The 25,058-nt window shown below is 38.2% G+C and overlaps 2 protein-coding genes and 1 long non-coding RNA gene across 4 annotated transcripts; 1 reads left to right on the forward strand and 2 right to left on the reverse strand.

Moving 5' to 3' along the window:
* Positions 1 to 6,478: 6,478 nt before the first annotated feature.
* Positions 6,479 to 7,883, forward strand: LOC128923104 (uncharacterized). Its single transcript, XM_054235566.1, has 3 exons — positions 6,479 to 6,712; positions 6,773 to 6,895; positions 6,970 to 7,883. Exons 1-3 carry the CDS (start codon positions 6,680 to 6,682, stop codon positions 7,720 to 7,722), a joined length of 909 nt encoding a protein of 302 aa, XP_054091541.1. The 5' UTR covers positions 6,479 to 6,679; the 3' UTR covers positions 7,723 to 7,883.
* On the reverse strand, positions 7,865 to 9,417 carry LOC128923093 (putative nuclease HARBI1). Of its 2 annotated transcripts, XM_054235554.1 has the most exons (3): positions 9,179 to 9,417; positions 8,736 to 9,109; positions 7,865 to 8,670 (listed from the first exon to the last, which is right to left on the reverse strand). In XM_054235554.1, exons 1-3 carry the CDS (start codon positions 9,351 to 9,353, stop codon positions 7,912 to 7,914), a joined length of 1,308 nt encoding a protein of 435 aa, XP_054091529.1. In that variant the 5' UTR covers positions 9,354 to 9,417; the 3' UTR covers positions 7,865 to 7,911. The 2 variants fall into 2 exon arrangements, with proteins under 2 accessions (XP_054091529.1, XP_054091532.1); XM_054235557.1 differs by having other exon boundaries at positions 8,736 to 9,417.
* An 8,154-nt stretch (positions 9,418 to 17,571) lies between these two features.
* On the reverse strand, positions 17,572 to 20,031 carry LOC128922460 (uncharacterized). The gene is made up of 2 exons (XR_008471667.1): positions 19,495 to 20,031; positions 17,572 to 19,276 (listed from the first exon to the last, which is right to left on the reverse strand). It is a non-coding gene; the product is annotated as an uncharacterized LOC128922460 (long non-coding RNA).
* Positions 20,032 to 25,058: the final 5,027 nt, after the last annotated feature.

Consider the following 25,058-nt stretch of genomic DNA (forward strand, 5'->3'; position numbering starts at 1 on the left):
ATGGTATATGTTAATATATAACTCAATTTTATTTCAATATGATTTATTTGACGAATAACGAATTCTGAACAACGATTGCAACATTTTTATATTCGCAACACGTTGCACATCACATATTCCAGCTCAAAAAGGTGTTGTAACTTTCCAAAATCGTTCCATTACCTTTCTAGACTTCAGGTCCCTTTTATGACTCTTAACTGAGTATCGGTGAAACTATCAGATACCATAAAAAATTGCAATGAATTATTATCTGAAACTTTCCCTTGTTAAATGTCAAAAATACCAAATGTAATGTTACAAAGGGACCCCCCGTCTCCATATAGACAATATAATATTTTCCGATAATTTAATTGAAAATCCGTGCATGAATCATCTTAATAGTTTTAGATTTTGTTCAGAGTTTTAGATTTTGTTAAAAAAAAAAAATAAGCTGGCGCTTATAAAAACAAATATTTTTTTGAATTCGTAATAACCCTTGATTTAAAGTTTCCTATTAAAACAACTGTCTTGTACTAGTTGTATGAAAACTTCGATTTAAATGCTTTCGATTTATATATCGGGTTTACAACAAATTTTAGTCCGATGTTAGTAGGAATCGATTACAGGAGAAGCAGTGCAGTGAAGCAGTACATTGGAGAAGTAGATTTAAAATTTCTATTAAGCAATTATTTTAACTTTTTTGGTAAGCCTATTACAATTACTGAATTATGTCTAGATTAAGTAAACGATCTATTATACTAAGTCGCCTTCAAAATAGGAGACGCATGCAAATTCTTCGTACAAACGATATATTTAGAGTTGGCGAGCAAACACAGAATACAGAAAGTCATGCAAATCGGAGATTAGATCCAGAAATTCGTATTTTGGACCAAATTAATGATACTGTTCAGCATAGAATTAGACGCCAAAATCCTCAAATTCGATCTGAAGAGCAAAGAAGGAATACTAGGGAACGTAGGTCTCAGCGGGGAAACTTAGATGTACGTTCTGCAGAACAAAGCATAAATACTGTTCAACATAGAACTAGACGTCGAAATCCAGAAATTCGCTCAGAAGAGCAAAGCAGAAATACTAGGGAACGTAGGTCTCGGCGGGAAAACTTAGACGTTCGGTCTGCTGAACAAAGCGTAAATGCTGTTCAGCACAGAACAAGACGTCAAAATTCAGAAATTCGCTCTGAAGAGCAAAGCAGAAATACTAGGGAACGTAGGTCTCGGCGGGAAAACTTAGACGTTCGGTCTGCTGAACAAAGCGTAAATACTGTTTAGCATAGAACAAGACGTCAAAATTCAGAAATTCGCTCAGAAGAGCAAAGTAGAAATACTAGGGAACGTAGGTTTCGGCGGGAAAACTTAGACGTACGATCTGCAGAACAAAGCATAAATACTGTTTAGCACAGAACTAGACGTCAAAATCTACAAATTCGCTCAGAAGAGCAAAGTAGAAATACTAGGGGACGTGGAATTCAGCGTCAAGACCCTACTATCCGGTCAATTGAGCAAGTTCATAATACCGAAGCACACCAAGAACTTCGTGCAAGTAATCCCGACCAAGTACAAAGGCAACATGCTAGAAGAAATGCCGAAAGAAGGAGGGATGAGCGTAGTAGAGATAGACAACGTCGGCACCTTTGCAGAAGGCTTGCAAGAGAAGACATTATTGAACAAAGGCGCCGCCAACAAGCTTATATTCGCTATCATAGAGATAATCTAGTCAATAGGCTGAATGAGAACGAGAGACAGTCCCAGCGAATTAGATTAACGAGGGGAAATAATGTTGTCGAAATTGATGTTGATGCTAATCGTAGCAATTTAGCAGATTTCAAATACATTTATTTTCAAAATATTAAGAAAGGTCCTACCGAAATTTGTATTTGCTGTGGGGGGTTATGGTTTTCATACCAAATTCGCAAACTAAATTTTGAAATTATTGCTCAATGTCATCCCAGTGCTGCATCCGCATTTTTTTAAAGCAAAAATTTCCTTCAGAAGATGGAAGTTATAATTTTTGTGCTACTTGCAGAAATGCGATAACAAAAAATGACATTCCAAAAATTTGCTTATCGAATGGTCTAGACTTTCCTTAAATACCGTATTGTTTGAAAGATTTAACCCCAATTGAAGAAAGATTAATAATGCCTAGATTGCCTTTTATGACAATCCGTCCTTTGGGATATCAAGGGCAAAGTTCCCTTAAAGGTGCCGTTGTTAACATTCCCATTTCTGTTAACAACATTGTGACATCTTTACCTCGTTCTTTTGATCAAACACATGTGATACAAATTCACTTAAGAAGGCGTTTGGAATACAATCATGATTATATGACTGATACCATTCGGCCTGCGAAAGTTATGGAAGCTTTGCAATTCCTAATAAACACACCTCTGTATCGTGAACACAATATACGTGTTAATGAAAACTGAATATCAAGTTTTAATAACCAAGAAGTCCCTTTTGTTGCATCTGCTGAAGATACTAGACTTATTGAGGAACAACTTTCCCACAATAACGTCTCAGATAATCGTATCCACATCGTACCTGTGCCTACAGAGAATAATCCAGGTGGTCAAGAGACCCTTTTGGGCAATATTCCTGTAGAAAATTTAGACTATAACCGCTTAGTTATAGCGCCAGGTGAAGGACAAACACCAATTGACATAATTCAGGATAATAATTCAGAAGAATTGTCATTTGGAACTACATACGTTGGGCAGAAACGTACATGCTCTGAAACATATAGTAAGATAGTACGTTCTGAAATTCGCCGATTTGATCGGAGAGCATGTACTATTCCAAAGTTGTTTTACGATTATAAAAAATTAGAATTTTTGCAAATTAAGAATAGTACATCAATTTGCCTTCGTAAGTTTTCAGGTCGTAACCGTGTTGTAACACGGTTGGTTGGGCTGTAGCCCAAAATGTATTAAACGAAAACTTTGTTCAAAATTTGATTCAACACGATGATGGTTATAAAGTTTTGAAAGGTGTGAGATCATCTCCCGCGCAGTGGGAAGCTGAGAAGAAAAAGGCAATTGCAATGATTCGGCAATTTGGACTTCCGACATTCTTTATAACACTATCGGCTGCTGAATCTCAGTCTGGTGAACTTTTGGTAATTCTATCAAAAACTGTAGATTCTAAAGACATTTCGGAGGAGGAAGCCAACATTTTATCAACGCAAGATAGATATCGTTTAATCCGCTCAGATGCAGTTACTTGCGCTAGATATTTTGACTACCACTACCGTCAAATCCTTTAATTGTTTAAAGATAATACCGGCATTTTTGGAGAACATTATGTTAAAATCTATTACTGGAGAGTCGAGTTTCAACAGAGAGGTTCCCCGCATGTACATGGAATGTACTGGCTAAATAATGCTCCCAGGATCAACCTTCAAAATCCTGATACATTCCCCGAAGTTATTGACTTCATTGACAATTATATTTCTACAGATGGTTCAGTGAGCCACTTGGAAAATTATTTATGTTATCAAAAGCATAATCACAGTAGGTCGTGTACTAGGGAAGTAAGAGGACAACAATTTTGTCGAAAAATAGAGGATCGCTTTATAAATGAGCAAATATGGATATCCAATATATATTGGATGCATATGCTTGCTGTTCATATAGAATTAACTATATCAATAAATCAAACAGAGGAGTTTCTAGGCTCTTATATGAAGCCATATCCGAAGTTAATGCCGGAAATTACACAGTAAAGCAAAAACTTCAACATATAGGTCACAAATTTATATCAAGTACGGAAATATCTGCACAAGAAGCAGTCTATTGCTGCATTGGGCTCCATCTTTCGGAAGCAAGTAATGCAGAAATATTTATTAATACCTCCCGACCTGAAGAGCGGGTTCGAATGATAAAATCTAGAGCGGAGCTTCAAAACCTTCCTTCAGAGTCAACTGAAATATTCGTAGATGGGATTTTAGACCGTTATGTGCAGCGTCCCGATCAGTTAGAAAATGTCTACTTAGCTGATTTTGCATCTCTGTATAGATTTATTAAATCTGGTAGAAGAGTACAAGACAGTGATAATGAAGAAGAAGAGAGGGAAGCCGATAACTTACCAGAAATTGGAGTTCCACTTCCCCTTAAAGACCATAGCGGTTTTGTTAAAAAACGTACCAAACCGTGTATAATTCGGTACAGAAGATTTAGTCCTGAAGTGGCCAGAGTTGAATATTTCCGTGAAATGGTAATACTTTTCTATCCATGGCGGAATGAACAGCAAGATCTTACTGAAAATGACAATGAGCGAACTTGTATAATACATCGTATTTTTATAGAGGCAAACCGAAAAAAATATGATGTTTTTGAACAAAGAGAACTGGAAAATATCTTAGAAAGTCTCTATAATGAGGCAGACTTAGAAGAAGCTGTGCAAAATGAACTACCTATTGTGGAAAATGAGTTTCGGGTGTTAGCACTTCCAGAAATAAACCCTAATATTAATTTGTTAGATTTGCACGTCGAAGATTCAATTAATAATGGTACTGAATCTGATTGCAATATTAGGCTTATTAAATTACCCCCTTTAATTCCGGTTGAGGAGTTATTTTCTTTAGTTCAGAGTTTAAATATTAAGCAAAGAACATACTTGACTTATTTGATGCACCAGCTAAAAACAAGTTGTCCATTTTATGAGTTCATAGGGGGTGGAGCAGGTGTAGGAAAAAGTCGTTTGATATCTGCAATATATCAAGCTCTTAACCATCGCTTCAATTCCACACCTGGATCCAACCCAAGTACTATAAAGGTTCTACTTTGTGCCCCTAACCGGCAAAGCAGCATTCGGAATAGGGGGACTGACTCTTCATTCAATATTTTCTTTACCTGTCAATCAATTGAATAGAGATTTGAGGGCTCTGAGCAATGACATCGTTAACTCTTTGTATACCAGACTTGCTGATTTAAAACTAATCATAATTGATGAAATATCAATGGTGGGCGCTCGTATGTTTAGCTCTGTTGATGCTAGACTTAAACAAATTTTTAAAACAAACAATCCGTTCGGTGGTATACCTATTATAGTTTTTGGAGATTTGAAGCAGCTCTCACCTGTTGGAGATAGGTGGATATTTTCATCTAATCCTAATGATGCTTACAGGACTTTAGTTGGTTCCCCTTTGGGGGACACTAAATACCACTGCCAAATATATGATAACAGTGAATATTAACACAAGTGATGGGTTGGTTAATGGAGCAATTGGGCAACTTATGCAAATTGATTTCCATTGTAATTTTCCAGCAATTATTTGGGTTAAATTCTTGGAACCTTCTGTTGGTTTGATAGCACGATCAAAAAGGCCTCATCCTCTAGAAAGTTCTTGGACTACAATTGAGAAAGTTATGAGATCCTTTCAATATAAAAGAAATTAACAAATTTCAATTGAAAGAAATCAATTTTCAGTTGTTCCGGCTGAGGGAATAACTATTCATAAAAGTCAGGGTGCCACATATAGTAAAGTTGTCGTTCATACTCGACCCAGAATGCATAGAGCTTCGATATATGTAGTTTGCAGTAGAGCTACTACGGCAGAAGGTCTTTTCATTGTCGGAAACTTTTAACTCGTGATATCTTTTGAATGGAATGTCAGAATCTAATAATTCAAAAAGTTATATAAAGGTTTTGAAGCGATCTTAAATAATAAATCATTTATTTCGATAAGGATTAATACTAAGGTATAAATAAAGAGCCTTTTCAAGTAGTGGTATTTTAATTAATTTTTTTTATATAAAATCGCTTATAGTGACAAAACTATAATAGTTAGAGATATGATGTCGCGTCGTTTTTTGTAGATAAGTTCTACAAAATTGTAGTACATCACTTTGTTATATCTTCAATCGTTTTCGCAGAATTCGCGATTAAAGAAAGCTTTTTGGTATTTTTTTTTACATTATCGGAGTTTTGGTAAGGAACCCTATTTGTTTTTTAAACTAAATATAGCCTATGTCACTCAGGGATAGTAAGCTTTCCAACGGTGAAAGAATTTTTCAAATCGGTTCAGTAGTTTCGGAGCCTATTCGAGATAAACAAACAAAAAAACAAACATTTCCTCTTTATAATATTAGTATAGATATATAAATTAAATAAATTAAGATAAATGACAAAGATGTTAACTAAGAATATTTAAATCAATTGTACTATTTGTAAATATATGAAATAATTTATAAATATAAGGAATACTTTATAACACAAAGTTTAAGAATAAATGAAATGTACGTAGGGAAAATGTTGATCAGACTGTTTGTAATCTTTAAATTTAAAAACATTATATTTACTTAATAAATGAATTATATGTTTTCTTACTTTTAAGTTCTTTTAAGAAATAAAATTTGAATTCACTGTTAATAAACGATTGTTTTTTTCATATTCCTCAACATTTCAAAGTTTAATTATTATTAAAAAGAGACTCGAAAAAAGTATAATAATTTTGCTGTAATATAATTAATTTTACTTCAATTGTAGATACATAATAAGGGTATTCGTTTAAACGTGTAAAAGCCCCGTAAACCTCTTAAACCGTGTATATTTACGAATGCGTAAAAATCTGGCAGCAACTTATATGGAAATTCATTTAAACACATTACGCACCAATGTCAGTGTGTAAAGAACACTTGTAAATTTACGATATTGCAAAAGCAACCCTACCAAACGACCAGCTGATGAATATTATTGTGAAAATTAAAATGGAAAAGGTAAGAATGAAACTCGGAACATAAATTTTATTTAATTGTTGCAATTGTTTTATATTTCAGGATAAAAAGTTAAAGCAAAAGCGTCTACGGCTGAAACCGTCCCATCGCTGGACAGAGTCGCAGTCCCTGCAGCTGTTGCAAGCAGTATCCGACGCAATTAAAGATAGTCCAGAATCTTTTGAGGTAAGGGTTTTAGAAAAGTGAAAATGTTTAGGTACATATGTTTGTTTTAACACGAATTTACGCATATCTTCCAGAAACCGACCTCCCAAAGGTTTTACGAAAAATTGCAGCAAAATACACCGGCACTTCAATCTGTCGTTTGCGTAGCTATGAAAAGCAAAATGAGGTATCTCAAAGCGTTGTACGTTGCCGCGGCAGCCTGGAAAAACAAAACTGGGTCTGGACTACTCGCTAATGGTGACGAGTCAAGCGTATCAGCGCATGTCAACAAAATTTGTCCCAACTTTGACTTACTGGAAGTTATCTTCGGGCAACGCAAAAATGTAAATCCCGGAGTAATTTTTGAAAGCACTGACAGCATTGAAGTACTGGCTGATTCCCCTTGTGCTGATAGTTCGTTAAACGATACCATCGATTCCTACGACTTGTGTGCGCTCGATTGTGAGGATTTAGTTGACCCAATATTACCTATAAGTATAAGTAGCGATTGCAGTGCCGCCGCCGCGGCAACTTCTACACCACAAAGTTCGTTGGACTTTAGAAGTTCAACAAAAAAACCAAAAAGAAAGAGTGAAGCCCCGTTCAATAAATTGATTTTTATTCAGGAGAAAAGGTTGGAATTAGAAGTTAAGAAAATAGAATTAGAAAAAGAAAAAGAAAAGAATGAGGTCGAGTTGAAAAGAATTGAACTGAATAATCAATTAGAAATGAAAAGAATTGAAACTGAATCAGAAAAAGAAACCAAACTGGAAATTGAAAAACTGAAACTTGCTAGTGAAGAACGCATTAAAATGTTTGAAATAGAGTTAAAGTTAAAATCAAAATAAATGTGAAACTTTAAGAGATTTCACATGGTACTTTTTTCGCAAATTTAAAAGATCTCATAGCAAAATACATGTATATTTGAATGTAACTAAATGTTAATAGGCACAGAAGCACTTTTTATTTTTCTGTAAATAAAAGCATATATTAATGGATTTTAAAGATATGTAAACATGAGTTTCAATACTTTATTTTTAAGTTTCCATTAGTGATAACAATGAAAGGCGCTTAGATGCACCTTCAACTGTTGGTAAGTTTTGATCCCCAGGCTCGTCGACTTCACTGTTTTCACTAATGCTTTCTTCGTCAACATCAAAACCACCGTCGTTTTCTTTTAATATAATATTGTGCAATATCGCACAAACTAATATCCACCGGCATGCAAACTTTACCGAATTATCACTCTTTATTTGAATTTTGAGTTCTTTCAAGCTATTAAAACGTTCTTTCAATAAACCAAAGCAATGCTCAATTCTTATTCGGTACTGGCTGAACGTTCTGTTGAACAGAATTCGTTGATTCAAGGTGCCTTCCGTTGCGTTTATTCTAAAAGGAGTAATAAGGGTCGAAGTTAATTTATATGCACTGTCTGCAGCTAACCACTCTGATCCTGTTAGCATTTCAGTGGCGTTTGTGGATAGCTCGCAATTGTTGTATATCCTAGCGTCGTGAACACTACCGGGATACCCCAATACCATATGACGAATTACTAGTTTGTGGTCACACACACATTGAGCCTTAAGTGAATATATATGCTTGCGAGAAAAATATGCTTCGCAATCTACAGTGGGTTTTTCCGCCAATTTTATCTCCGTTCCATCTACGTAGCCAACACAATGTGGTAGCTCACTGAGTGTTTGAACAACTAAAGCTCTACGCTCTACAGGGTCCGGCCAAAACAGAAACTGAGTTTTCCTTTTAATAATTGCATCAAATACCCTGTTGGTCATGACCTATTGAGAAATTTAAAATACAGCTGAAACACAAATTTTAACCGATACATATGTAAATAGCTCACCTGTATTACTCCACCATCGCTAATACCAAACAAACTAGCAATTTTAGTAATTGTTGCTCCTTCTCCACATGAACCCAGTCGGTACATTACTACAGCCAATTGAATTTGGATAGGAAACTGTTTACATGAACGTGGACCATTGAACACTTCGTCATCCTTTATCAGATCAATGATAAAATCAAATGTGGTTTTGCTGACTCGCACAATTTCTCGAAACCTGTTTTCATCCAAATGCGGTAATACATCTATTAAAAAGTTGGGTGATTTTGGGACAGAATGATGAACAAATGTAGATCCATATCTAAAATATGCAGCAGCTGCCAATGCAAAGCTAAAGTCTTCCATAATTTCATCTTCCTTTTTGCGTTGGATTTCTGAAATCATTTATATATTTATGTATATATGCGCCTTTAAAAAATGTAGCATTGACGCAAAACAATTACCGTCATGTTTTCCAAACAGCTCCAACATTAACAAATCAAATACTAGTGATTTTTCGCAAAGTTGAATAAATTTTGCTTTTTCGCTAACTTTCGGCATTTTAATATTTTGACACCCAAACAGCTGTTTAATACATAAATAAGTGGCATTTACACAAAGAATTTGAAGTGCGTTCATGTAACACACTGCGTATTTGCATAAATTTATGCGATGGGTAACATTACACGTTTAAACGAATACCCTTAATGTAAAACTTTATACTTTTAATTAATATACATACAGTGGCGTGCACAAATGAGTACATAATTAATTTCTTTACTTTTCTGAACGATAAAATAAGTAATAACAAAGAAAATAAAAACGTTTTTTTTCCTTTATTCGTTGTTCCATTCTAAATAAAACAACAAAAAATTCAAAACATAAAGCAACAAATTCATAGAGATAAAAAACCATAACAAAAATAACTCGCATGTACTCAATTTTGCACTTTTCAATAAAGTTGTTAGTGGAGCACTTTTTTAGTACTCGGTCCATAACCCTTTATTTTTTAGTACCATATTAATACGCTTTGGCTTGCTTTCAACCAGTTCCTTTATTATTTCTTTTGGTACATTCTGCCACTCTAGCAGTACTCGTGCCCACAGCTCTTCTAGGTTTGATGGAGCTGATTGGTACAACCCCAGCCGCCTCCCCACGATTGACCATAAATTCTCAATCGGGTTGAGGTCGGGGCTTTGGGCTGGCCAATTCATCAGATGAAAATTTTACTCACTCAACCATTTTTTCACTATTTTCGCAGTATGCTTTGGGTCACCATCCTGCTGAAACACGACTTCTTCTTCAGGATAGGCACACTTGTCAACGAACTCGGGAAGATGAGTCTGCAAAATGGTGAGGTAGTTCTCCTTCTTCATTATACCTTCAATTCTGTGTAATGGCCCAATATGCCACCAAGTAAAGCATCCCCAAACCATGATGTTTCCACCAACATGATTCACAGTTTGCTTGATGTGGTTGCGTTGAATGGTATCACCAGGGCGACGCCAGCAGTACTGCTTACCGATTGGAAACGATTAAATTTTGATTCATCTGACCAAATAACTCGTTGCCAGTTATTTATCGTACAATTTTTATGCTCTCTTGCAAATTTCATTCGCGCCTTTTGGTTCTTTTTGGACAATGCAGGTTTATTTTTTTTAACGGCTGAAATATAGCCAATGTTGTGCAGCGCTCGTCGTGTTGTCCATTCACTAACGTGCTTATTTTTGGCAACTAAAGTATTTTTCGGTGTAATGGTCTTGTTCTGTCTCATTTCGGCCATCATAAGACGTGCATCCGCGTCGGTCAACAGTTTGCGGCGGCCTCTGGTTTGCTCTTTGGGAGCAGTATGTCGTCTTTTTTGAACGCGAATGACCACAGATTGACTAATATTTAACTTATTGGCAATTTCCCGAGATGAAGCACCATTATTTGTTAAGGAAACTACATTATTCTCCACATCAAACGATAACTTTTTAATTTTTTTTTTAAATGCAGAATATTATTGCGGTACACTTGATATAACACTTTATTTATTACTAATCACACGTTTTTACACATAAATTTGCGTTACTGGTCGTAGACGATAGCAAACAATTCAAGAATAACGGTATAAATTGGTTTTATGCTGAGTACATACAAAAGCGCAAAATTGAGTACATGCGAGTTATTTTTGTTATGGTTTTTTATCTCTATGAATTTGTTGCTTTATGTTTTGAATTTTTTGTTGTTTTATTTAGAATGGAACAACGAATAAAGGAAAAAATATTTGTTCTTATTTTCTTTGTTATTACTTATTTTATCGTTCAGGAAAGTAAAGAAATTAATTATGTACTCATTTGTGCACGCCACTGTATATACATATTAATAATATATATATTAATATACATATATCACTTTACGTTGCGAGAGTATAAAATGTTTGGTTACACCCAAACTTAGCCCTCCTTACTTGTTATTGAATACTTGGTATACGTCTTGCGTAGAACAATGTCTAATCTGTAAAATCAGCTCAAGAACATAAAAAATACTAATAGTTGATATGACATTTTACGCAAAACGCGTTTTTTTTTTTCAAAAAGGCTTGCCGTAACTACGATTCCAGTCCATTAGCTAAATTGAAAGCATAAAATCAAATAAATTTCGTAAGTATAGGGACTTGTTCACTCATTGAAATAAGAAAAACAAATTTCACAAACTGGGACTAAGGTGTCTATGTCTTCCTTGTACTTAGGTTGGAATGGAGGAAACGTAGGAATATTCTTTTTTAGCTCTTGCATGTGCACTAGCCAATTTGTTTTCCTATGATTTCTGTATTTGTTCTCACGATCTACTTTTACACTCAGTACAAAATCAATATACCGATGATCGGAAAAGGAGTGTTCTTCTAAAACCCATCGTGTTACTCTATCTATCAACTCTTCCGACACAAGTGTTATATCTAATACTTCTTGTCGGTTTCTAGTGATAAAGGTTGGCGTGTTGCCTCTATTGCTCAACAAGAGTTTTGTGCCTACTAAATAATTAAAGAGCAACTCACCTCTTACGTTGTTATCGGAACTGCCCCACAGTGAATGATGGGCGTTTCAATCACATCCAAGTGTCAATGACCTCTTGGACGCCTCACTATCTTGTACCAGCCTTTTTATAAGCAGCGATGGCACTTGCTCTTCGTCGTACGGCATGTAGCAAGAGACCAGCCGGTAACTACCTCTGCCTGTCTCCCAGCTTACTGCCGTTGTGTTATTCGTATAATATAAAAACATTAAGATCTTTTCTAGCCAATATACATGCCCTGTTCTTACCTTCGCAATGTGACACGTATAACTTATAATTCGGTGTCCTCAGACCGCAAATCCGCCCTCCATTAACCCATGGCTCCTGAATGAGGACAAAGTCAGGTTGATCTGTTGCCATGCCGTTAATTAGAGCTACTGACGCTAGTTTGCTATGGTGAAGATTTATTTGTAAGAGATGCATTAGTTAAGGTATATAAATTGGAGAGCCAGCCCACTAGTTCAGACTCTGAGGAGCACTCACCTTGTTCGAGGCTATCGACATCGCTCGAGGACTCCATTGGATCTTCCTCTACCTCATCCATCTCGTTATCCGAGGTTAGATGGTCGATAGCGCCAGCATCCGCTTTGTAAGACTTGACTTTGACTTTAGTGAAGCCATAATTAATTTCACCGCCACTTTTGTTCAGCGGTTCAATTGAGTCATTTGTCAGCAGCAACAGAATCTGCATCGTGGCCCTTTTGGTCTCCACGCCCGATTCGGATGTCGCTTCGTCGAACGACTTGACAAATTTCAAACCCTCCGTTGGTAGGTTTGGGTTGCAAGCTTTGATCAGCTGCATGATCTGTTCCGGCTGGGATAGTGTAGCCGGTATCCAAACTCTTGCCCTTGGCCTGGACGGAATGTCTTTTTTGTCAACCGCTACTAGTTTGGCTCCGGGATACACCTCTCCCACTTTCGCTATAGCGGCTTGATATAGCTGGACCGATCTTTCGTCATCACAAGCTACTAACTTGATCTGACCCTGGTACCATCCAGCATCTGTACATGATTGCGGCGGACCTGGATTGCTTAATAGCACTTCCAGAGCCACGTGATACGGTTCCGGGCCACATCCACAAAGGATCTATTGGGCATCTGGGCATCTCACCCCTTGTTTTCGACCGCTTAGCTGCACCTACCTTCTGGCGGTTCCAAGCTAAAGTTGTTTCCTGGAGCTCTTTTGTGAGCTCCTCCTTTGTTGAGGGTGCAGGTGCGCTTTTCGTAAAATAAGCGTTTCCTCTCCGCATACTTCGCTTTCGATGGCTCTTCCACCTTAAAGGCAGGCCATTTCCTGGTTGATACACCACCAACTACACGCTTGGCTTCTTCCTTTACCTTCTGCCTCTGATTGGTAGGCCTGGCTCCAGCTGCCGTTGTTGTTGTTGCTTTGGCCAACCTTAGCATTCAGACCAGGCTTAGCCACTGTCTTCGTGCTCGCTGTTTTAGAGCTCGTTGCATAAGCTGCTCCCTTTTCGGAATAATCCGAACTGCTTATACTGTTAATATGTTTAATGTGATATAAACACCTGAAGAATATCCAATATTTGTTAAATGTATAAATTGATACTAAGTTTAATGACTAATGTTAATAAAGTAAATGTATATTTCTTTTTTGTGGAAAAATATATTTCTTTTGTTGCTTACACACTCCCCAATCTCTTCGGTTTCGTGTTAGGTTTGGTCCACTTTTTGGTCCATAAATTAAAAGTCAAACGGTATCCGTGTCTAGGAGTCACTCTTACAGTATGTCGACGACATCGAGCAATAGCCGACCAGACTTCAATTTCCAATCAATGATATGAAATAATGTAATGGCAATTTCAATAAATTAGAATAAAATCGATGATGGAGTCATATGTAGAAGTTCACGTAAGTGAGGAAAGTTTCTGACTGCCATTCACTTGGGAGTGGCCAGGAACGATTCTTTTACATGTGGCTCAAGCAGCTCACAACTTCCGGTCTTAGACCAAGTATCCTCTGGGTAGCCAACAGACATCCGTCTGGAAGCGAGCTAAAGTGAGAAGGCGAATCCCGCTTATGCGGTTGTGCGTAGGGCTTGGGACCCACCACATAAATACGAATAACCAGTGAATAAGAAACTCAGGCCTCGGATGAGAAACCCCCCTTTTGATGACGACCACGGCAAACGTATAAAGGACTATGATTTAAGGGCATGCACCTGGAATGTCCGGACCCTTAATTGGGAAGGTGCCTCTGCCCAGCTGGTTGATGTCCTCGTAAGAGTAAAGGCTGACATCACCGCAATCCAAGAAATGCGATGGACGGGACAAGGACGGAAGAAGGTGGGTCCTTGTGACATCTACTACAGCGGCCATATAAAGGAGCGCAAATTCGGTGTGGGATTCGTGGTGGGAGAGAGACTCCGTCGTCGAGTCCTGGCATTCACTCCGGTGGATGAACGTCTAGCCACAATCCGCATCAAAGCGAGGTTCTTCAACATATCGCTGATTTGCGCCCACGCCCCGACGGAAGAGAAGGACGAAGTGATCAAAGATACCTTCTATGAGCGCCTAGAACGTACCTATGAGCGCTGCCCCCGCCACGATGTCAAAATCGTGCTTGGCGATTTCAACGCCAGGGTGGGTAAAGAAGGTGTCTTTGGAACAACAGTCGGAAAATTCAGCCTCCATGACGAAACATCACCAAACGGTCTGAGGCTGGTCGACTTCGCCGGGGCCCGAAATATGGTCATCTGTAGTACTAGATTCCAGCATAAGAAAATCCATCAAGCTACTTGGCTGTCCCCGGATCGAATCACTCGCAACCAGATCGATCATGTTGTGATAGATGGACGACATGTCTCCAGTGTTTTTGATGTGCGTACGCTTCGTGGTCCCAACATCGACTCGGACCACTATCTTGTAGCAGCTAGGATACGCACCCGCCTCTGTGTAGAAAAGCGCACACGTCAACAAACACAAGAAAGGTTCGACATCGAGAAGCTGCAATCACAACCGACAGCCGAACGATTTTCTACTCGACTTGCACTCCTGCTCTCTGAGAGCACTCATCAGCATCTCGGTATAAGGGAGCTGTGGGACGGCATATCAAACTCCATACGTACAGCTGCAACCGAAACCATTGGCTTTCGGAAAAGCCAAAAAAACAGCTGGTATGATGAGGATTGTCGTCTCGCAGTGGAGAGAAAACAGACTGCCTACCTCGCAATGTTGCGATCGACCGCAACACGAGCGGGATGGGAAAGATACCGAGAGCTGAAGAGGAAAGCGAGACGCATTTGCAGAAAAAGAAAGAAAGAGGCAGAAATGCGTGAGTATGAAGAGCTTGACAAGCTGGCCGACAGGGGTAATGCTCGAAAATTTTACGAAAAGATCCGGCGACTAACTGAAGGTTTCAAGACCGGAGCACACTCCTGTAGGACCCCCAGCGGTGATCTAGTGGTTGATGACCAGAGTATACTGTGTTTGTGGAGGGAACACTTCTCCAGCCTGCTGAATGGCAGTGAAAGTACAACACCAGGAGATGGCGAACCCGATTCCCCAATCGACGACGATGGAACAGATGTTCCATTGCCCGAAATTGCCCGAAGAAATTAGAATAGCAATTACCCGCTTGAAGAACAACTAGGCGGCGGGGGCCGATGGATTGCCGGCCGAGCTATTCAAATACGGCGGCGAAGAGCTGATAAGGTGCATGCATCAGCTTCTTTGCGAAATATGGTCGGAAGAAAGCATGCCCGACGATTGGAATCTCAGTGTACTCTGCCCAATCCACAAAAAGGGAGACCCCACAATCTGCGCCAACTATCGTGGGATAAGCCTCCTTAACATCGCTTATAAGGTTCTATCGAGCGTACTGTGTGAAAGACTAAAGCCCACCGTCAACAAACTGATTGGACCTTATCAGTGTGGCTTTAGACCTGGAAAATCTACAATGGACCAGATATTCACCATGCGCCAAATCTTGGAAAAGACCCGAGAGAGAAGAATCGATTCTCACCATCTTTTTATCGATTTTAAAGCTGCCTTCGATAGCACGAAAAGGAGCTGCCTTTATGCCGCGATGTCTGAATTTGGTATTCCCACAAAACTAATACGGCTGTGTAAGTTGACGTTGAGCAACACCAAAAGCTCCGTCAGGATCGGGAAGGACCTCTCCGAGCCGTTCGATACCAAACGAGGTTTCAGACAAGGTGACTCGCTATCGTGCGACTTCTTTAACTTGATGCTGGAGAAAATTATAAGAGCTGCAGAGCTAAATAGAGAAGGTACAATCTTCTACAAGAGTGTACAGCTACTGGCGTACGCCGATGATATCGACATCATTGGAAACAACACCCGCGCCGTTAGTTCTGCTTTTTCCCGCTTGGATAAGGAAGCGAAGCGAATGGGTCTGGTGGTGAACGAGGACAAGACGAAATATCTCCTGTCATCAAACAAACAGTCAGCGCATTCGCGTCTTGGCTCCCACGTCACTGTTGACAGTCATAACTTTGAAGTTGTAGATAATTTCGTCTACCTGGGAACCAGCATTAACAGCAATAACAATGTCAGCCTGGAAATCCAACGCAGAATCACTCTTGCCAACAGGTGCTACTATGGACTGAGTAGGCAATTGAAAAGTAAAGTCCTCTCTCGACGAACAAAAACTAAACTCTACAAGTCCCTCATCATTCCCGTCCTACTTTATGGTGCAGAAGCGTGGACGGTGTCAACATCCGATGAGACGGCACTAGGAGTTTTCGAGAGAAAGGTTTTGCGGAAGATTTACAGTCCCTTAAACATTGGCAACGGCGAATACCGCAGAAGATGGAATGATGAGCTGTATGTGTTGTTCGACGACATAGACATAGTCCAGCGAATAAAAAGACAGCGGCTACGCTGGCTGGGTCATGTTGTTCGAATGGATGAAAGTGCCCCAACTCTGAAAGTTTTCGATGCAGTACCCGCTGGTGGAAGCCGAGGAAGAGGGAGACCTCCACTCCGGTGGAAGGACCAGGTGGAGAAGGACCTGTCTTCACTTGGTATTACCAATTGGCGCCAAACCGCCAAAAGGAGAGATGCGTGGCGCACTGTTGTGGACTCGGCTATAACCGCGTAAGCGGTTTCTACGCCAGTTAAGAAGAAGAAGAATAAAATCCATACAACTTAAAATATACATATGTATGTAACAATGTATATACTTTATTCTATAGCAAAAAATACATATGTATTTCGAATACATGCCCCTAAAAGTGTGCATTTTATATGTAGTGATATAGAGAAAGTATTCACACCTATAAACAGGCTACAAATGTGAAAAATAAAATAAAATAGACAATTAACTAAATTGTTATGATTATAATAACTGCAAATTTATATTAAATTTAAATTTATACAGAAATTTAATCTTTTAAAAATTATTAAATTCTTTTTGTATATAAATAGCAGTTATTTCAAAGAATAAGTACTCAGTCACTTTTGATCTCCCTCACTGATCACACTACTCCCATGTTTAACAATTTTTAGCGGACATCAGCTTGAGAAATGAAACTGACATATTCTTTTCGATCTGCATAAATTTTCTATTATAATCTTTGATTCTGTAGAGCCAGCTAGTGTTGCTGCATATATTGTAATCCCTTGTTTATTTCTATTATTCGTGTCAGTTTGTCTATCCTCAGCTCGTTCATTATTTAGAGTAAATTCAAGTATATAAAAATGTTCACAAGAAGAACTCCAGTTTTAAATAATTATTGTGCGCATGAAGACTCTGAACATTATGAAATAAAAATAAAATCATAAAATTGAAACTTATACTCAGGGATTTAGATGTGTTCAATTCCATTATTCTTAAAAAACTGGATTCGATTCAAAAAACTTAACTCTGATACAGGAGCTCTACAACAAGCTTCAATATAGGTTTAGGGCGTTCTTGGTTGAGTATGAACGACAACTTTGTTTTATGTGGCACCTTGACTTTTGTTGGAACAACTGAAAAAGAATTGCTTTCAATTGTAATTAGTTCATTTCCTTTATATTGAAAAGATCTCATAACTTGTTCAATTGAGGTCGAAGAACTTTCTAGAGGATGAGGCTTTTCTGATCATGCTATCAAACCAATAGAAGGTTTCAAGAAGGTTCCACAGAATTGTTGGAAAATAACAATGGAAATCAATTTGCATAAGTTGTCCAGTTGCTCCATTAACCAACCCATCACTTGTGTTTATATTAATTGTAATCATAACAACGGTTTATGGTGTTATGGGGGTTTCCTTGCCTTTTTGAAGTTTGGAAGGGTTTAGCTTGTCCAAACTATTTTCTTGTTGATCCCCTATACTAATCCTCTTACCGAGCATCTGAGTTTAGGGGTCGTTAAATTATTCGTTTCTTCGTTAGACCAAAATAAATGGATCGCATCTTCGGGAACTTCTTCAGAATTACCTACCCGAGTTTGAATTAATGATATATCATCATTTGTCATAGTGCCAGATGCCATGCGGTTTAACGCTATAGCAAAAGCCTGATCCTCGCTTTGCCTCATAATTTCTGTTAATTCAAAATATTTGAATAACTCCCACAAAGGGGAACCAACTAAAGTGCTGTAAGCATCATTAGGATTAGATGAAAATATCCACCTATCTCCAACAGGTGAAAGCTGCTTCAAATCTCCAAAAACTATAATAGGTATACCACCGAACGGGTTGTTTGTTTTAAAAAATTGTTTAAGTCTAGCATCAACAGAGCTAAACATACGAGCGCCCACCATTGATATTTCATCAATTATGATTAGTCTTAAATCAGCAAGTCTGGTATACAAAGAGTTAACGATGTCATTGCTCAGAGCCCTCAAATCTCTATTCAATTGATTGACAGGTAAAGAAAATATTGAATGAAGAGTCAGTCCCCCTATTCTGAATGCTGCTTTGCCGGTAGGGGCACAAAGTAGAACCTTTATAGTACTTGGGTTGGATCCAGGTGTGGAAATGAAGCGATGGTTAAGAGCTTGATATATTGCAGATATCAAACGACTTTTTCCTACACCTGCTCCACCCCCTATGAACTCATAAAATGGACAACTTGTTTTTAGCTGGTGCATCAAATGAGTCAAGTATGTTCTTTGCTTAATATTTAAACTCTGAACTAAAGAAAATAACTCCTCAACCGGATTTAAAGGGGGTAATTTAATAAGCCTAATATTGCAATCAGATTCAGTACCATTAATAGTCGAATCTTCGACGTTCAAATCTAACAAATTAATATTAGGGTTTATTTCTGGAAGTGCTAACACCCGAAACTCATTTTCCACAATAGGTAGTTCATTTTGCACATCTTCTTCTAAGTCTGCCTCATTATAGAGACTTTCTAAGACATTTTCCAGTTCTCTTTGTTCAAAAACATCATATTTTTTCGGTTTGCCACTATAAAAATACGATGTATTATACAAGTTCGCTCATTGTCATTTTCAGTAAGATCTTGCTGTTCATTCCGCCATGGATAGAAGCATTACCATTTCGCTGTAATACTCAACTCTAGCTAAATCTTCTGTACCGAATTATACATGGTTTGGTACGTTTTTAACAAAAGCGATACCGTCCTTAAGAAATTTGGGAAGCTTAATATGAGAGAAGTTTATAACCTTCCATCTCTTCTTCTTTATTATCGCGGTTTTGTACTCTTCTACTAGATTTAACAAATTTAAAAAGTGATGAAAAATCAGCTGAGGAGATAACCTCTAACCGATCGGTCGCTGCACAAACGATCTAAAATACCAGTTACAAATATTTGAGTAGAACCTGAAGGAAGGTTTTGAAGTTCCGCTTCAGAGCCCAGTGCACTTATTCTTCTGCACATATTTCTGTAACAGATATAAATTTATGACCCATGTACATACATACATAGTTAAATTTTTTAAATTTTTATTATTTTTAGAATCAACAGTTTTAGAGATAATGACAAAAAGTTCAACACACTGAGATGTTATGAAGAAGGTGGGAATACCATATTGGTGAAACTCGCAATCGCAAGAGCCGATAACCATTACCGTGTTTAATGAAATTGTAAATAGATTTTGAGCCGTAACTCGGTTGCGACTAGAAATTCTTCCAAGGCCATTGGATGTACTATTCTAAATATAATTTAATTTTTTTTTATAACCAGAACAACTTTGGAATTGTATATGCTCTCCGTTAAAAGCTGCGTATTTCATAACCTACTATCTAACTATATGATTCAGAGCATGTATGTTTCTGCCCAATGTATATATGTAGTTTCTAATTACAATTCCTATGTATGTGTTGTTGTTGTTGTAACGATTATCTATCCCTGCCGGAACGGAAAGCATAAATCTAGTTGTCGTCGAGGTCATCTAACGGCTGGCCCAGGAAACATGCTGTTTCGACGGAGTCGTACCAAAGGGAAAGAGTTGTTAGATGAGTAGGTTCGTTGGGCATGCAAAAATGTGGTTAGTGTCATGCGGGGACTCATTGCATGCAGGACATGTATTTTGTATGTCGGGGTTCAGTCTGGATAAGTAGGAGTTTAACCTGCTATAATATTCAGATCGAAGTTGCGCAAGGGTCACTCTGGTTTCACGCGGCAACACGAGCTCTTCGTCTGCTAAAGGTGGTGGTTTGGTTCCAAGGACGCCATTCACTGGAAGGGAGTCAAGGAAGGTGTTAATAGTTCCACTTTGAAAGGCGTTTAGAGCGTGTCTAAAACTGTCTGCGTCCGCAGTCTGGTCGATGTATTGTTCAAGTTCGTCGACGTATTGTAGGAGTGACCTCTTGATGCACCTGGGGGGCGTTTCTGCTTCCAGCAAGTGACTACATGGGTGATTTCTACGAAAGCACTCTAGTAGAAACTGCTTGGTAAGCAGTTTATTATGCTTCTTAATAGGCAGCATAGTGGTCTCATTGAGCAAATGTGTTTCTGGTGACATCAAGAGGATTCCTGTAGCTGTCTGGAGTGCGGTGTTTTGACACGTCTGTATCTTCCTCTGCTGCGTGCCTCTGCATCCAGGCGACCATACCGGTGCTGCGTAATTTACAACCGGCCGGCCGATAGTCTTGTAAGTGGTCAGCAACGTTTCTTTGTCCTTTCCCCAAGTGCTACCGTCTAGCGACTTGAGGATTTTGTTACGGCTCTGTACTTTAGTGATTATCGCGGTCGTGTGTGGAGTGAAGGAGTGCAGGCTGTCAAATGTGACACCCAAAATCTTGGGATTATTCACAGTCGGTATTGGTGTGCCATCGACGTGAAAATTAAAATTTAGTCTGTACTCCTTCGTCCCGTTGGTAAAGAGGGTCGCCGTGGATTTAGCGGGTGCCAGCCTCCTCGCAGAGAAGAAGCGAGAAAGTTCGAGGAGGTAGTTGTTCACTTTCGAACACATGTCATCGATGTCAGTGCCCGACTTCATTATCGTACAGTCATCTGCGTAGGAGGTAACTGAAATTCCCTCTGGTGGTTGAGGGAGTTTAGAGATGTATAAATTAAACAATAACGGGGAGAGGACACCGCCCTGTGGAAACCCCTGTTTAATTTTCCTGAGTTTAGATGTTTTATCTCGAAATAAAACGGATGATTGCCGACCGCTCAGGTAGTTCATAATCCATCTCTTCAGCCCCACAGAAAGTGTTGTTTGCTCAATGTCTTCTAGTGGCGTTGTTAAGTTGACATGTCAAAAGCTTTTGACAGGTTCAACGCTATTAGGACGGTTCTCTTACAGGGTGGTTTTTGATTAAGACCATAAACTAACCGGGCGTTTATGACGCTAAGTGCTGTGGTGGTGCTGTGAACTTTACGGAAACCATGTTGATGTTCCGCTGGTTCTGGTCGTACATGAGTGTCTGAAGCAGCAAGGCCTCAAGTGTCTTCACTACTGGGGAAAGAAGAGTTATCGGGCCATAGGTCTCCTTTTGGTTGGCGGGTTTCCCAGGTTTCAGTAGTAGAACCACTCTTCTTTGTTTCTGCTAGAATTTCTCTCAAAATAGTGTATGCCATTTTACATTCAAAATCATAAAATATTGGCTGCTTCCAACAACATTAGATTATTTTATTGTTTGATTTTGTAATATATAAATGTTATGATATGTCCGTTTGTTCATTTTTCTTTTCCAAAATTAATACTTTTTTTAAAAGATTCTTATCAACTTTGCGAAAACGGGTATTCTCCATACTCAATGATTCCATATAAATCGAACTTTTATAAACCACCATTGATATTTAGATTGGTACTTATAGCTTTTCCGTATAGGAGCTAAACGATCAATTAACCGGCCTTTACTCTATTAAAGCGCTGATTTACCATACAAGAAAAAATAACGTATTTGTAATTACATATACGTTTTTGTCTGTCGTCCACGCTGTAAATTTGGCTGTATTTTTTTGATAAAATAAGTAATACTACTAGACGGTAGATGTCGCTGCTGTTAATAATGATTGTGGTTAAGCAGAGAACGTATAAACGTATAAATAAAATAGCAATCAGCTGATGAAACTTATCAACTTCTTATGAAAAGCAAAAACAAAAATGTATAACAGCTGATCGATTATCGAGCCGGCAGAGAATATGACATTTCCATAGTGAAAATTGAAATTATAATTTTGAAAGTTAAACTTTTTACTATTTTGTGGAATAAAAGCCATTATCGTTTTTTCCCAAAAAAAAAAAATGACATAACAAGACCATTTCACACAGAGTAATCATTTTATTGTAATTGGACATTTTTTTGTATTGCACGCACGATATTGTGGACCCGCACACATCGGTAAATCGTGCCCGTGTCTACGCTGAACGTGGCGTAACAGTTTATTTGCAAATCTTTAAAATAAATAAACAAAACCGCTCAATATGTATTCTTCATATAACATCCAAAACCAAAGGAGTTATGTGTATATACCAAGGCGATCGGGTTAACGAATAGAGTTCAAACCCGGATGTCTGTCAGTCCGTTCGCCCGTTCGTCTGTGTAGGCGATAACTTGAGTAAACATTTAGATCTCTTGATAAATCTTGGTACAAGTGTTTCTTGGCACCATAAGAAGGTTGCTTTCCGTAGATGGACGAAATCGGACCACTGCCACAACCACAAAAAGACGAAAATCGAAAATACATAAAGTAACATAACTATGCCATAAATCTATACTAATATTATAAAGCTGAAGAGTTTGTTTGTTTGTTTGTTTGAATGCGCTAATCTCCGAAACTACTGGTTCGAAATGAATAATTCTTTTTGGGTTGGATAGTCCATTTATCGTGGAAGGCTATAGGCTATATATAGCATCACGACCAATAGGAGCGAAGAAACAGTGGTAAATGTGTAAAAAACGGGATTTTGGCAACAATCTCGAAATGGCATTACGTTGGCTCTCGTATCTACTGGAATTGCAGCAACGCTACTTGAAGTTGGAAGAACGGCGACGAAGCTGTGAATTATCCAGTGAAATTTCGAAATTCTTTGTCATTACAATGCTTTGTCATTTATTATGCTTCGCAATCTTCAAGCAGCTAACGAATAATGTATTTAATAGTTGCAAGAATTTTTTAAAGGGACTTACAAGGGGCAGATTCCACGAATTTCTTTGAGTTCCAACGATTTGCCATTTCAGTTCAAACGTATTCAGTTTCCAATGAGACTTGCATTTGGGACAAGAATGATAGGAGACAAGATTACGACAGGCTGAGCGTACTGAATTAAAGCACTTTTATTATTTTTCAAGAAAGCCTTGGGAGGTAGGCGTGGTTATAACCGGTTGTTTTCAAGAAAATTATTGTCCGAGTTCAGGGATCTCACATTAAAAATGCAGTATTTGTGCAAAGCGCCGATTTTCAATGACAATGGCGATCCCTAAATCCAAGGCCATATTTATTTATTCATTATTTCAATTAATTCTTTTTAGACTTATCAAGATCAGGAGCCAAAAGTACATTGGCCGCATCACCGGTGATATGGAGGATGAGAAGTGTTTGGAACTATCGGCCAAACCCACCATGCCATCAGAGGAAACTTTGCACACTGTGGAAACTCATCTACAAACGAGGTCTAATGCAGATGTTATGATCATATGAAGATGCGGCTTTTGGTAAATGCAAAGGGTCACAAAGACAGTGTCGATGGGGTTCGTTCGTTATTTGTTGGCATTTTAATGACTCAATATAATTTGGAGGGGAGAAGTGGGAAACAACGCTGCCATTATTGTAATTAAGGTATGTTGATTTTTCTTTTTGGTAAGCTACATAAAATTAATTATATAAAAAAATCGTTATAATATTACCTTCCAATTTATCGCTCGGAGTGATGAAGAAAAGACAAATTTTAAGCTACCAACATTACACAATGCCGCTTGTATCTATTAAGACTGAAATGAATAGGATCATAAATGAGGTAAATCCGACAAAGTCGACATGACACGATCAAGTAAATATATTTAATGACGAAAGTAGGAAAGCATAGAGAGACTGTTCAAGTCGATTTCAAGATGTAGCTCAGGCGATCGATAAGGTCGGACATTAAGGTTATTATGGAATAATAAAAAAGTAAAAGGTAATTTCGATATCCCAAAAGCTAATAATGTATTAATATCCACATTTGTGGATGACACAAATCCCCCATCAGAAATCAATAGTATTAGAAGAACATTTAACTTTTGTCGAATAATGGTTGGGAAACCGGCGTATAAATGTGAATGAACAAAAATGCAAATATGTTACCTTTGCGCTAAGACCTGAAACTTGTCGGGCATTTAAAATAAATAATATCCTAGTAACACAAGGACTTATCTTGGAATTCACATGGATAGTGGCACTTGGCGGAAACATATAGCGAGTAAAATAACTTGCATGAAGTTAAGAGTAGTGAATTTAAATTGGTTTTTAAATAAATGAAAGATCGTTTCCGATACCTAAAACTTAATCGGCCAATGGTGAACAGGTTTTGTCTAGGTTCTCCATCATTTGACGCAACATTTCTATTCCAGATTTTCAAACTCGAATTTGAAAAGATGGTAGTTACAAATAATTGAAACGCGGCAGATCGAGTCGGCGCGTTTAAAGGACCTGCAGCAGAAACATAACCAACCATTCCCAATTACGAATCAAGCAGCTAGAAAGCATTGATGAGTGCTGCAGAAAGACTGTATGGTGTGAGCACAGGAAACAGAACTGCAAAATCGCAAACAGAAAGTCAGTGATTCTCTGCAAGAATTTGCTACCTTGATTGAAAATTTAGCTCATTTGGCTCAGGCGTCGGCAAAGTACATAGAGGGCATACAAATTCAGAGCTTCGTTAATAGTACACGAGAAGATACTGCGCGCTATGCCGCAC

Source organism: Zeugodacus cucurbitae, chromosome 2 (genome assembly GCF_028554725.1).
Source record: "Zeugodacus cucurbitae isolate PBARC_wt_2022May chromosome 2, idZeuCucr1.2, whole genome shotgun sequence".
Lineage (NCBI taxonomy): Eukaryota > Metazoa > Arthropoda > Insecta > Diptera > Tephritidae > Zeugodacus > Zeugodacus cucurbitae.